Below are 14,467 nucleotides of genomic sequence, written 5' to 3'. Positions count from 1 at the left end.
TCTTAAGCATGAGCAGGCGTGCAGTATCATGCCTGCCTTGGGTTACCATGGTTGGCTTTTTCAAATAAAACATGAGCTTTATGCATTTAAGCAAGGAAACATGGGGAATGTCATGTAATTATGATGAAACTTTTGGGTCTCTTAGAAGGAACCTTTGCCATCATACACCTAATCTTAAATGCCATACAGTAAATATCTCTCTAGGAATGTATACATCACTTACATTTACATCAAGACTGGCATGTTCAGCACCTCTGTATTTGTACTTGCACAAGCGCAGTCAACCCCAGGTTCTGGCTACAGAACAAGCTACAAGTGAGGTTTCGTAGAAATACAACCCCCTTAATAAAGGAACGTGATGAAATGAAGAAATAGGACCTACAGAAACAGAAAACCACGCCTGAGAGGACAAAAAAATGTGAAGGAAAGCCTTCTCAGCTTAGTGAGCAAAGCACATGGACTCAGAACATAATTTACCTTCAATTTAAACACACTCCAGAGTGAACGCCACACAAATGCGCAGCATGCAGCTCAGGTCTGGGGAGGCTCGCAGGGCGCACATCTCAAATGGCAGCTCAGAGCAATTGTGTACTTTCATTCTAAGACATGCCAAGTGTCACAGCTGTCATTTGGGTCCCTCACTATCTTTACTCCAGGGTTACATTCTGTAGTCTTCTATGGGAAGATACACACACTAGACTTTCCCTTTATTCAATCCCTAGCTTGATATTAATAAAGATTTTCTGATAGGTGGCAATAATGCACAGCCATTATAGTTAAGACTAACTGTAGCAAACAGAGTCATGGTAATAGCGAGGAAATTGGTACCAGGTGTCTGGGAACCTTGTACTGCTCAATATTTCTGTAAATTTAAAACTGTCCTAAGAATAAAGTCTACTGAAAAAATAAAAATATTTTCTGATAGAGAAACATCACTCATGTCTAAATATTCTCAAAACAAAGTTACAAATGCTGTTCTGGATAGAACTGTTGCCCCCTAGTGGTTAAGTCCCCAAATAACTTTTTGCTATTACTAAGAACTTGTTTTTTTGAGGTAAAGTTTCAATCTAGCCCAGGCTGACCTGGAATTCACTCTGTAGTTTCAGGCTGGCCTTGAACTCATGATGATCCTCCTGCCTCTGCCTCCCAGTGCTGAGATTAAAGGCGTGCGCCACCACGCCCAGCTTTTTTTTTTTTTTTTAAGGACATATATGACCATTCTCCTTACACTTATTGTTCTGTAATTCCTACAAAAGCCAAGCTCGGTGATTTTGTTTTGACAGGCACTGTATTAATAAGGGACTTTTTATATTAACTCTAAGCCTGTTTTGTTTAAAACATTTATCTTAAGCACTTAAGACTTTGTAGGTTCACCAAATGTATACAGCTGAGGAGCATGTTTTTCTTTGTGCATAATCATAAAATGAAGACATCAGTTTCCAAGACTTTCCAGGATGAGTCAAACATATATTTCTGATTTTGTTGGGGAGTAGGGAGGTAACACATTAATATTGCCATTTGAATTTATGTGTGGCAGAAAAAAGACAAATTTGTTCCCAAAAATTAAATGATTTAAGTATCACTAAAAATACTTTATCAGTTTTCATGGATGTACAGTTTTCTAAGAATGCATTGCTTATGCTAAAAAAACTTTATAGTTCTAAGATAAAATTCTCATCCACAATTAAATCTCACAGTCTGAGGGGGGACAAAAATAACTTGTAAATGGGTCCCCCAAAGTGCATGGAGGCATGTTTTGAAATTCCAAGAGACTTAAGGGCCACCATCTTAGTTCCCAGCAGTTAGCTGTTATATAACGTTTAGCTTGTAAGTTCTCACTGCCCAGCCACTAAGTTAAGTATCAAAGGGAATTAGCAGTCTACCATCTTTCAAAAAGGCTGAGAGAGAAGGACAGAGTACACGTAGTGGCAGCACGAGAACAGGAAAATACAACCAAATTGACAAGGCTAAGTTTATTCTGTATTTTTTATTAATAAAAAATTAACCATGACCATATAAAATGAGTGGCTGGGCGTATAGTTCTTCTACACCAAAGAAATTAAAAAAATACTTGAGATAATGTTACAATAATTTATAATAGCATTCCTTGATAGAGGCATTTAATTTTAGCAGTTACGTTTCTCATAAATATATAAAACTAACCCTTAGTGTCATGGATGAAAATCAAAGCTACTGATGTGCCAAAAAATATATATATTTCCAAGACCTGTTTGGTGCTGTTACCTCAAGACATAAAAGGTCTTCTGGGAAGATGCCTGATGTGAAGGCAGTATAACTGACCCTTCCAGTAGGACAACCCCCGACTTGTGAGTCAAGTCAATAAATATCACAAATTAAGACTCCCAAATAAATTAGTAAAAGTGCCGTTAAGAGTTATCAGACATATAATCAATGTGTTTAGATACAAAGTCAATTTTAAGTCCAAAAGATACAGTAATTTTATTACATAAAACTCCTCCTGTGTGCTAAAAATGTTAACTTACAAGACATAATATTTGTATTAAGTGTAGAGGGAATTATGGTGACGTTCTGAAACCATACTATCCTTCATCTCTGAACAGTAGATACTGGAAATATATAGACATGTAGTCCTCTAAACTCAGTTATGTTACTGTTTAACCAAAATATCCTACCATTCTCCAAGAATATAAATGCCTGCTCAGTTCATCTCTTAAAAATAAAGTCCTCTTCTTCCTCCATTAAAGCTTCCTGCAGGTCTGACAAAGACACTTCCAACCACTCTCCTTCTTTGGACAGGCACCAACGCCTCGGAAAGGGCAGCCGTGTACACATCACTGCGCATCTGCTCGACGCAGCCGCTGGGAGTCCATCCAGCACTTTCTGAACACTAGACCTTTAACATTTTGTCTGTAATATATACCTTTGGAAAACCAAAAGAAAAAACTGTATGGCAAGGTACATTCCATTCTGATTTCATAGCACGAAAATACAAGTAATTAATGAGGTCAATTTCATCTATAAAATCACTGATGTTAGTATTTTCCTCTACTTTTTGACCGAATGACACAAAAAGTTAATTGGTTAGAACATTAGATCTTTGACTTGGTATTCAGTAAGGCAAAAATGGAATTAAGCACTATAAAAGAAATCTTTAAAAATGAAATTCTACAAATTTGGTTCTCATTTACAACTTCATTAACAGATGAATTGAACTATCATTTCTAGGTGGTGGCACCCTTAACACCAATATATATGTAACACTTGTTCACACAGAACCAACACCTCTCCTCGAGGCTCCATGGAAAAGAGTAAGTGTTAAAAACAGTTCACAAAAATACCAATGAAACAACAGGAACTTAATTCCTTTCTCTGCGCCCAAGGGTGTGACACAAAACACTGTTTAAAGAGGTAGATGAAAAGAAAAGGAAACCCAGATTCTCCGTTCTTTGTCACTTTTATTCAGTAGTAGTTTTTTTTTGTCCTTATTTTCAGTGCCAGACATGGCAAGGAGTGATTACAGCCAACTGTTATAAACATTTGTTCGCAACATATGCCCCCTTTACCACTGACCCCAAACTGACTCATTTTGTGTGCTTTCGTTCTTCCTTTTTTCTTTTTTAACTATGCCACCATCGAGAACAGGTGGAAGGGGCAAGGGTAAGAGAGATGAAGGGAAGAGTCCAGGAGGCCAGAGGAGGAATGCTACAAGCCACAGTAAGAATGAGCTGTATTTAATTTAAAAAAGAGGGGAGGGGTGTACCCACAAATGATACAGTAATGAGGATACACAATTAAATCCCATAGCATGACCGAAGGCTTTCACTGTGTTTGACGTCATCACAATGGAAGGCATAAAAAGTGGAGTAAATCAATGTTGACACAGTCCAATCTAGTCCATTAGGCAAGATGGTGCAAGAAGTCATTTAAATTAAAAGTGCCCTACCCTTACCTAACTGGCTAGCAGACATGGGGAACACCAGTGATGAATCCACAGAGCTTTCTCCATGCAGCTATAAAACTGTGTTGTCGAATGGCACACCGTCAAACACTGGAAAGCGGTGCCGCAACGGACCTCTCTCTCATAGATACGAATGCTAGGTTCAACTACCTCAACTACGCAGGAAGTGAGCCCTTCTGCTAGAAATGCCAACCTAATTAATTCACTTTGTCTTGAAATATGTACAGATTGTTTGTAGTAGCTACAGCAATGATATTCTCCTTGGGGTGCCAGGCCGTGTGAAGGATCTTCTTGTTGAAATCTAGGCTGTCAACACTTATTTCATCCTTCTTTCGCTTGCCGCTTGCACACACTTTGCGTGGCTTCAAAACCGTGCGAGGTTTGTTATTTTCTCGTGATGCTTCTAGGGTTATATCTCGCTTTGTGTTCCTGTCGAACATTCTGAAGAAATTGTTGTAGGATCCAGTCATGACAACACTGTAAAAGCAGAACATCAGTCACACAAGTGAGCCAATACAGCGATACTCCAACCACGCAGCGATGGGACCTGTCACTGCACGAACTGGAAGTATGCTTACTAGACAGGTCAGCTCTGTAGCACAGCCCTCCACTTCTACCAGTGAAGCTGACAGCACCTCCAACAATACTGAATAAATGTTTGTGCAAGTCACAGGCTATGTGAGCAACCAGACTACAGTTTCTTCAAGTGGCAAGTGTGAGTGCAGCTCGAGCTCTATCCTCCGAACACATACCACAGCTGTTTCTGAAAGAGCAATGCTTTGTTTTGGATGTAAAGGGTGAGTCATTTTACTTATGATCCCCATGTATTATCTGGCCCACATAATCTCTTGTTTTTGGAGTCAGGCTCTCACTATGTAGCCAAGGCTACCTTTGGCCTCCCTAGTGCTGGAATTATTACACCTAGCTCAGAGGTTCATACAACAAGCCTGCTACTGGTATTAGGCAGGGTGTGGGGGCGCACACCTTTAGTCCCAGCACTCGGGAGGCAGAGGGAGGAGGATCAATGTCAGTTCAAGGCCCCTGAGACTGTGTAGTGAATTCCAGGTCAGCCTGGATTAGAGTGAGACTCTACTTCAAAAAAAAAGTGGGGGAGGGGAGCTGGAGAGATGGCTTAGCAGTTAAGGTGCTTGCCTGCAAAGCCAAAGGACCGAGGTTCTATTCCCCAGGATCCACATAAGCCAGGTACAAAAGGTGATGCATGAATATGGAGTTCATTTGCAGTGGGCGGAGGCCCTGGTGCACCCATTCTCTCTCTCAAATAAATAAAAATAAAATATTTTTTTTAAAAAAGGAAAATAGTATGTAGGGCTGGAGAAATGGTTTAGCAGTTAAGGTGTTTGCCTGCAAAATCTAAGGACCCAGATTTGATTGCCCAGTACCCACATAAGCCAGGCACACATGGTGGCACATGCATCTGGACTTTGGTTACAGTGGCTGGAGGCCCTGGTGTGCCCATTCTGTGTCTCTGGCACTTTTCCTCTCTTGCAAATAAGTAAGATACTTTTAAAGCTTCTGAAGTTTGGAACCCTTCAGTTAGGAAAAGTTCACTATTTACACCACCCTCCACACAGTTCAAATTATCACTGGAAAACAGACACCAAGGAATTGTTCAAGATAACGTGATTATTATATACAAAGGGTTATGGTTTATTTGGTGTCAACCAACCCGTTTCCTCCAACAAAGGACAAATGACAACAATTTAGATCAAATTTAAGATACATGTCCCTAAAGAACGACCCCCTCCCCACAAAAAAAGGCTTCATGTCATGAGACTGTAGACTGGCCTCCGTCTCATACCCAAACTAGGTGTGTATAGAACTGAAACCTGATCATGACAGCACTTCCCTGATACTGAGACACTTCTACACAACCGGTCCAAGGTGTGAAGGGCACGGTGAAATACCGAGACAGCACGGACTGACCAAACCGCCCTGGGAAACTAACCGGTGGGCTTTAATGGGCTGAGGGCTGGTGGCAGAACTGCATCTCAGGGCTCTGCTCCAGATGATCAGATGCAAATGTCATCACTGTGTAGAAGACTGTCATTGTTTAGGACAGTGTCTTTGTCTATTAGGAAATGTTAGAAATTACTTCAAAAAACTTTCTTTTTTTATTTTTTTCCAAGGTAGGGTCTCACTCTAGCTCAGGCTGACCTGGAATTCACTATGTAGTCTCAGGGTGGCTTTGAACTCATGACAATCCTCCTACTTCTGCCTCCCAAGTGCTGGGATTAAAGGTGTGCGCCACTACACCCGGCTCCAAAAGTCTTTCTTAATGTTACGGGACATAACGTAAAACTGCTAACAATATACCTACGAGTTGAAAATAACCAGTTGTGTGTGCCATATTCAACTGCACCTGTCTTTTCTCTCTCCTTTCCTGCTCTTTTCCTGTGTCTCAGGAAACAACAAACGTCTCTCCCATAACTTGAGGCTCAAATTACAGCTAATTACCTGTCAGATCCATTCCAACAACATTCAAATTTGTCAAATATGCAGTCATTTTCATACAGTGAACACAGCTTACTTCTGAGGTATTCGTGAACCTGGGGAAACAACACATGCTTAGTCTACCTGAGCACCTCTCCACTCTAATCAGGAATGATTTAAGCAGCCCATGTATTTTTACAAGACATATGAATATAGATAAATACACACACCTTTTATTCCTCTTTAATCTCCAACATTTTGTAGCAATGAATGTGTTTTATCTTTTGCTAAAACAAGCATTCCCTCTTTCTTATGGTACAATAGGGGAAAATTAAGCCCTCCCTTTGCAGGATGGCATATGTACTCTGACAAGTCTGACTAAAGCATTTAGGCTTTAGATAATACTTGGAAATGGCAAATAAGAACATAAAGTAGTAATATTACTATTTGGCTTGCAGTCCATTAGCTGCTGATAAGAACATACTCACTTAAGTGCCATTTTCTGTAATTTTCTTTTGTTCATTTTTATTTATTTCTTTGAGAGCAACAGAGAAAGAGGCGGGGGGGGGGGGGGGGGGGGGAGAATGGGCACGCCAGGGCCTCCAGCCACTGCAAACGAACTCCAGATGCATACATCCTCTTGTGCATCCGGCTAATATGGGTCCTGTGGAATCGAGCCTCGAACCAGGGTCCTTAGGCTTTTTCTAGAACTAAATGTAACAAAGACCTGCATTTTATTTTTAATTCGAGGTAGGGTCTTGCTCTAGCTCAGGCTGACCTCAAATTCACAGCAATCCTCCTACCTTTGCCTCCAGAGTACTGGGATTAAAGGCATATGCCACATTGCCCAGCTGTATTTGCAATTAAATGGACAACATGGTAATGCCTTGGTTCGGTGATAACTCTTAAGGGAGGTGGGGCTCTCTCCATACACATTCACACCTTCAAAAAATCTGATGTCATCACTTCATATTTATATTCAAAAGCCAATGAAGGGCTGGAGAGGTGGCTTAGCGGATAAGGCACTTGCCAACAAAGCCAAAGGATCCAGGTTCAATTTACCAGTCCCCATGTAAAAGCCAGATGCACAAGGTGGCCCATGTGTCTAGAGTTCATTTGCAGTGGCTGGAGGCCCTGGCACACCCATTTTGTCTTTTCTTCTTTCTCTTTCTCTGCTTGCAAATAAATATATTAAAAAAATTTAGTGATAGAACAAATTTTTAAAAAATGGAACTTATTATTTTCAAGGTAGGGTCTTACTCTAGCCAGAGTGCCCTGGAATTCACTATGTAGGCTCAGGCTGGCCTCAAACTCATGATGATCCACCTACCTCAGCCTCCCAAGTGCTGGGATTAAAGGCATGTGCCACCATGCCCAGCTGGAATTTGTTTTTTAATATGCCAATGAAGGGGGGCTGGAGAGATGGCTTAGTGGTTAAGGCACTTGCCCTCAAGACTTATTACTGGCCAAAGCAATCTGGCTTCAATTCCACAGTACCCACATTAAAGCCAGGCACCCAAAGCGGCGCGCGCATCTGCAGCTCGTTTGCAGTGGCACTACGCCCTCGTGTGCCCATCCTCTCTGTCTCTCTTCTCTCTTCTTGCAAATAAATAAATAGCCAATGAAGATGTACCATCTTGAATTATAACTCTACATTTACTAATACTTCTCATAAAGGATAAACTTGAATAAGCAAGAATATAGGCAGCTAGTTTAATCTGGTATTTAAAATGTATTAAGAAAAACATGACATTTTTAACATTAGCCATGTAAATTACAAAGAAGTGTCTATAAATTATCCCTTACTATTGAAAGAGAAGAGCAGCTGACAAAGGCACCTTCTATTTGTTATATTTTGATGAGATACCCTAATGTTGCCCGTGCTGGTCTCAAAATGCATGTGCTTTTTAACCAGCCTCCTAGCTCAGCTTCCAGAATACTTGGGTTGTAAGTGTGCTGTACAGCACCCAGCTTCAACCTCATTTACATGTCCATTTGGGGCTGGAGAGATGGCTTAGCAGTTAAGGTGCTTGTCTGTGAAGTAAGGACCTAGGTTTAATTCCCCAGAACCCACTCACGACAGATGCACACACATCTGGAGTTCATCTGCAGTGGCTGGAGGCCCTGATGTGTCCATTTTCTCTCTCCTATCCAGTTCTCTCAAATAAATAAACACAAAATTTAAAAAAAAAAAAAACTATTCATTTGACTTTAAGCAAATAGTGGAATGACTCAAGTTGTTTGTTTTTACAAGGTAGGGTCTCACTCTAGTTCAGGCTGACCTGGAATTCACTATGTAGTCTCAGGGTGTCCTCGAACTCAAGTGATCCTCCTACCTCTGCCTCTCGAGTGCTGGGATTAAAGGCGTGCGCCACCACGCCTGGCTTGGACTAAAGTTTTATCTGTGATATTAAGTAAAAAATTGAAATACTCAAGAACTGCAAGTAGGGCTTGGACAAAATGTTTTTTTAAGTTTAATGCCGTGTGTGTGTGTGTGTGTGTGTGTGTGTGTGTGTGTGTGTGTGTGTAAGTAATCAAAAACGCCCTTCAGTGCTACTCAACTCAGTAGCTTGACGGTTAACAATTCAACACAGAAAACTGGCAAATTAGGTAACATGTAAGGCAGGTATTGTAATTTAGCCACATTTGACAACAGCGCCAGGCTTCTCACCCAGCAGTAGAGTAACAGAACTAAGTTCAGATCAACATTCTGACTTGCTGTGTGGTGTCTTTTGTCAACGGGGACCTGAGCTTGAGAACCTTTGTCCCAATTCTACTGAAATATCTGAACAATGAGGTACTATTCATTGTACTGGAAACGTCTCATAGCAAGAAGGTACTATATTTGCTACCTCTAGGCCTGGCACCATGCTGAGCATTGCCCACCATGTAGCCTTGGGCTATGAGCCCCCCCCCCAACTGAGTTGTGCACTCCTCTCCTCTAATTAGTGGGGGTGGGTCAAGCCAGGCAGCTGGCTGAGCTCCCCTCTCCTGGTAAGACAGCAAAACCTGCCAGAAGCTAGGACTCGTCCTGTGACCACAATGTGAAGGCTCAGCTTTAGTTTAGCTACTGCTACTTAATGGGGACATGCATGCCTCAGACTGCTCCCCCAGTCTCTGAGCTCACTCCTCACATCCACGTACACAGCTGGGACGTGCACCCCTCTCAGGCTGCTCTCCCCAATCTCTGCACTCCTTCCCCCGTCCACAGCAGCACACATGGTGTCAGTAATGAGCCACAGGCACAACATTATACTTTCATTCCCACAAACACAGTATGTCAGTATATACAGATTTAACATAAGGAACTGCAACATCTTCTTCATACATCTTTTGAGGAAAAAGGCCTAATGGTAAAACACTATGCCAAGATTATTCTCTAGAATACTTTCAATGGGGTATATGCTCACTGAAAGGAGAAGTTGAAAATACCTGGTATGTCTCCACAGGCCTGTTTTCCATGTTCAAGTCCCAAATTTTGACTGACAAATAATCTCGAGTCATCATGTAGCGACCACTGTGGCTGAACTTCACATCAGAAATAGAGGAGATGATTTCAGAAAAGAACGATCGGTTGCTAGGATCTTCAGGTTCTTCAAACACTGAAACAAGCAGGACGAGGGCAAGGGGTTTAATGGTGTTCCCGCCTGGACTTTCTAAAGCACTGTCCCCACACTTCCTAATAAGGTAAAACCACAGACTAGCGAAGAGCCGGAAAAGCCTTTCCCTGGCTAAGACTGTATTTCCAAGACATCACTGAAGGTAAAACTGCAGCAGAACAGGACTCAGCTAGGACCTGTGACGTCAGGGCTCAGGCCGGTCTGTCTGTTCTGCAACCTACCTCACTGAGGAAATCGGCCCTCGCCCACCAGGATCTTTGCAGTAGCTGGATAAAACTCCTTTGGCAAGAGGCATGTACAAGGCTTTATGATAGCACTCAGCAACATGTTTACTGTTTCAGTAACAGTGTTTCTTTCTTGTAATTTTTTTCTTAAGACAATGAAGCCTCTTACTGAAATAAATCTTCCCATGAAACTCAAAATGAGAAAAAGGCGAGAAGGGAAGGACAGGCAGGATACTGCCCTGCTTAAGTACTGCGTGTTGCAATGACTAGCATTCCACCATAGACCATTCACTACAATCAACGACATGTCTCAAGGGATGCCTCCGATGGAATATAGAGAGAGTGTTTGCCATGGATTTCGGAGGCCCTGGGCACACAGGCTCAGGGCTGCAGAAAGACGCAATGAACTTACACTTAGAATGCCTATCACAGAGGGCGGATGCCCTCATGTCACATAACCGGATCGTGCCTTTACTGCTGCTATACACAAATGTGTTGCAGCTGTTCGGGTGGAATTCTGCTGCCGTTATCACTTCTGTGAGCTCCTCCATGTTGGCTGGCTTGATATCCACAATATCTGGACAACATCTTATTAAGGAAATTTCCACTTGAAAAAAAATACACCAATACAAATCTGCAGTTTTCAAACCTAAAACCCATTCACACAAGTATTCATTCTGAATTGTAAGTATAAATTCCAGAAATATTAAACATTTAGTTGTTTTCTGTCTCCCTCTGTCCTTCTCTTTCCTTCCTACTGTAAATTACAAGTGTGCCCCACCACACCCACACAGTATCAAGGGAGAAAGGATGAGGGCTAGGCAGACAGCTCAGCTATTAGAGGCACTTGCTTGCAAAGCCTGTCAGCCTGGATTCAGTTCCCCAGTACCCACATAAAAGCATAAAGTGGCCCTGAGTCTGGAGTGGTTAAGAGGCCCTGGCACACTTAATCATTCCCCCTCCCACCTCTCTCTCATAAATAAATAAAACAAAAATATTTAAAACAATGCAGCCTTCCAACTTGAGCCAGGCAGAATGGCTCCTGCAAAGGAGGACAGTCTTGCTATCAATTAGGTGATGACCCCAAAACACACCATCAACATTCACAAACACATCCTATAGCAGGTTTCAAGAAGTGCAGCCAGGCGTGGTGGCCTACTGCTTTAATCCCAGCACACGGAAGACAGGGGTAGGAAGATTGCAGTGAGTTCAAGGCCACCCAGAGACTCTATAGTGAATTCCAGGTCAGCCTGGGCTAGAGCGAGACCTTACCTCAAAAAAAAAAAAAAAAAAAAAAAAAAGAGGAGGAGGAAGAAATGGAACCCCTTGGGCACTCAAAGCAGCCCAGAAATTTGGGGTCTCCAGATGTGCACATTGATACCAGATTCAGTAAAGCTGTTTGGGCCAAAGAAATAAAGAAGGTCTTGTATTGTCTCCATATGCAGCTACAAAGCATCAATGAAGATCGCCAAACAAGCTTTATACTTTGGTGATCTATACTCCACATTAAAAAATTTTCAGCCCCAGCACACGCGAGGCAGAGGTAGGTCCAGGTCAGCCTGGACCAGAGACAGACCCTACCTCGAAAAACAAACAACAAAAACAAACAAAAATCTACAGCCATAGCCAGGCATGGTGGCACACACCTTTAATCCCAGCACTTGGGAGGCAGAGGTAGGAGGAGCACTGGAATCTGAGGCCACCCTGAGACTACATAGTGAATTCCAAGTCAGCCTGAACTAGAGTGAGATCCTACCTTAAAAAAAAAAAAAAAAAAAAAAAAAAAAAAATCTACAGCCAATGTGAATGAGTATCAAAGTTATAAAAACTTTAAAACAAAACAACAGAAAAGCAAAAGGGCAAGCCAGCAGGATTTCAAAAGACAACACAAAGCTCCCAGTGCTTGGGAGGCAGAGGCAAGAGACTCTCTCAATGCAAATTCCAGGCTAGCCAGGCTACACAGTAAGGGCCATTCTCAAAACAGAAGGAAAGAGGGAAAGAATGAAGAGAAACTTAGAATGAAATAATGGCCTTTCTAACTGTACAAATCCCAGAAAACAAGGTAGGTGTGGTGAGTCAACCTGGAATCCAAGCACTGGGGAAGCTAAGCAGAATTCCCAAGTTCAAACCAAGTCTAGATTTTATTTTAAATTCTAAGCCACATTGGATTACATGGTAAAGGAAAAAAATCCAAACAAAAAGGAATCAAGCCAGGCGTGGTGGTACATGCCTTTAATCCTAGCACTTGGGAGGCAGAGGTAGGAGGATTGCTGAGTTTGAATCCAGCCTACAAAGTGAGTGCCAGGTCGGCATTGACAAGAGCAAGACACTACTTCTGAAAAACAAATGAGAAAGTTTACAACTGAAATCTTAAACACTTCAAAAATGTGGGTACTGGGGAATCAAACCATTTTGCAAGCAAACAAATACCTTTTCCCTCTGAACCATCTGTCTAGCCCTATCTGTATTTCTTACCAAGTCAACTTTTCCCCATGTTTGGTAACTTATAACAGACAGAATAAAGCTATCACATATATTCCAAGTCATTATTTTAAAAAACTCAGATGTAAGCTGGAGAGATGGTGGGTAAGGCACTTGCCTGCAAAGCGTAAGGACTCAGAATTGATTCTCTAGTACCCACATAAGCTAGATGCACAAGGTGGCACATGCTTCTGGAGTTCATTTGCAGTGTCTAGAGGCCCATTCTACCTGCCTACCTGACCTTCTCAAACAAGTAAATTTTATTTTTTAAAGTATTTTATTTAACCGGGTGTGGTGAAACACACCTTTAATCCCAGCACTTGGGAGGCAGAGGTAGGAGGATCGCCATGAGTTTGAGGCCACTGTGAAACTATGTAGAGTAAATTCCAAGTCAACCTGGGCTAGAGTGAAACCCTACCTCAAAAAAGCAAAATATTATTTGAGAGACAGAAGGGGGAGAGGAAGGGCACACCAGAACCTCTAGCCACTGAAAATGACTTCTAGACACATGCACCACCTTGCACATCTGGCTTAAGTGGGTATTGGGAATCGAACTGAGTCCTTTGGCTTTGTAGACAACACATCTCTCCAGGACCTTAGGTAAATTAAAAGGGGGGGGGGGGAGGAAATCAGATGCATTTAGGAAAGTAAATCTAATATGGGGACAATATTATTTTCTTTTTTTTGAGGTCTCACTCTAGCCCAGGCTGACCTGGAATTCACTATGTATACTCAGGGTGGCCTTGGACTCACAGTGATCTTCCTACCTCTGCCTCCCTCTGGGATTAAAGGCATGTGCCACCACGCCCAGCTATTTTCTTTACTAACTACCAAAATATCAAAAAATCAAGTGGATACTAAAACTTCTGTCTGTAATTTCCAGATGCCAAAGATTTATCCGCAAGTCATCTGCTGATAAATATGTTTCATAGTCACTGTTGATGGAGATGGAGTTGATGTGATATGTATGGGCATTGGCAAATATTCTTCGTGGACTGGCCTCGACCATTAGATCCATGGGCCTAAAGACTGGCACCTGTCAATGAGACACAATGAAAACAAAATTTTATAGGAAAAAAATAAAGCAACAACAACAAAAGCACTGTTTTTAAACAGTACTTAAGATTCTGAATACTTTAATTCAAACTAATTTTTGAAGAACAGAAAATAGGACATTATATAGATCCAGTTTTGAAAACCACTGCTGTGACTTGGTTAAAATGCTGATTGAAGAAAAATTCGGCAATGTGGGCAACCTTTCTTCTGGTAACTGCTTCCCATCTTTGTTTCCACCTTTTCAATTGAAAAAGCCACAAAAATAATACATCTATGATTCACATTGAGATTTAAAAAGCTGCTAGCTGGGTGTGGTAGTGCACGGCTCTAATACCAGCATTCGTAGGCAGAGGCAGGAGAATCACTGTGAGTTTGAAGCCAGCCTGAGGCTACACAGTGAATTCCAGGTCAGCCTGAGCTGGAGTGAGACCCTACCTCGAAAAACCAAAAAAACAAAAACAAAACAAAACAAAAAAAAAAACACAGAGCTACTAACTCATAGCATCTACTTCTTAGTATTTTTCTACTTTTAAGCTAAAATCTTTATGATTTCATCCCATTTTCACTTTTTTCATCTCCAAAATCAACTTTCAATGGCCAAAATTCCAACACTGAAGTCAAAGGAGGTGTTACAGCAGCAGCCTCGCGGTTAACGTGGACTCTGCACTCCCACTTCCGCGTGCAGCGGGAGCCAC

At 41.8% G+C, this 14,467-nt stretch overlaps 1 protein-coding gene across 1 annotated transcript in view; it reads right to left on the bottom strand.

Annotated features, from left to right (window-relative positions):
* Positions 1 to 3,417: 3,417 nt before the first annotated feature.
* Positions 3,418 to 14,467, bottom strand: part of Ppp2r2a (protein phosphatase 2 regulatory subunit Balpha) — a 57,165-nt gene continuing 46,115 nt past the window's right edge. Inside the window, exons 6-10 of the mRNA XM_004665829.3 lie at positions 13,575 to 13,752; positions 10,648 to 10,812; positions 9,824 to 9,993; positions 6,416 to 6,507; positions 3,418 to 4,417 (exon numbers count right to left, since the gene is read on the bottom strand). Of these exons, the coding sequence (XP_004665886.1) occupies positions 4,138 to 4,417; positions 6,416 to 6,507; positions 9,824 to 9,993; positions 10,648 to 10,812; positions 13,575 to 13,752 (885 nt within the window). The 3' untranslated portion in view covers positions 3,418 to 4,137. The remainder of the gene's footprint in view (positions 4,418 to 6,415; positions 6,508 to 9,823; positions 9,994 to 10,647; positions 10,813 to 13,574; positions 13,753 to 14,467) is intronic.

Source organism: Jaculus jaculus, chromosome 12 (assembly GCF_020740685.1).
Source record: "Jaculus jaculus isolate mJacJac1 chromosome 12, mJacJac1.mat.Y.cur, whole genome shotgun sequence".
Lineage (NCBI taxonomy): Eukaryota > Metazoa > Chordata > Mammalia > Rodentia > Dipodidae > Jaculus > Jaculus jaculus.
The sequence above is the reverse complement of the archived record's forward strand: the minus strand, read 5'-3'. Positions and strand labels throughout refer to the sequence as shown.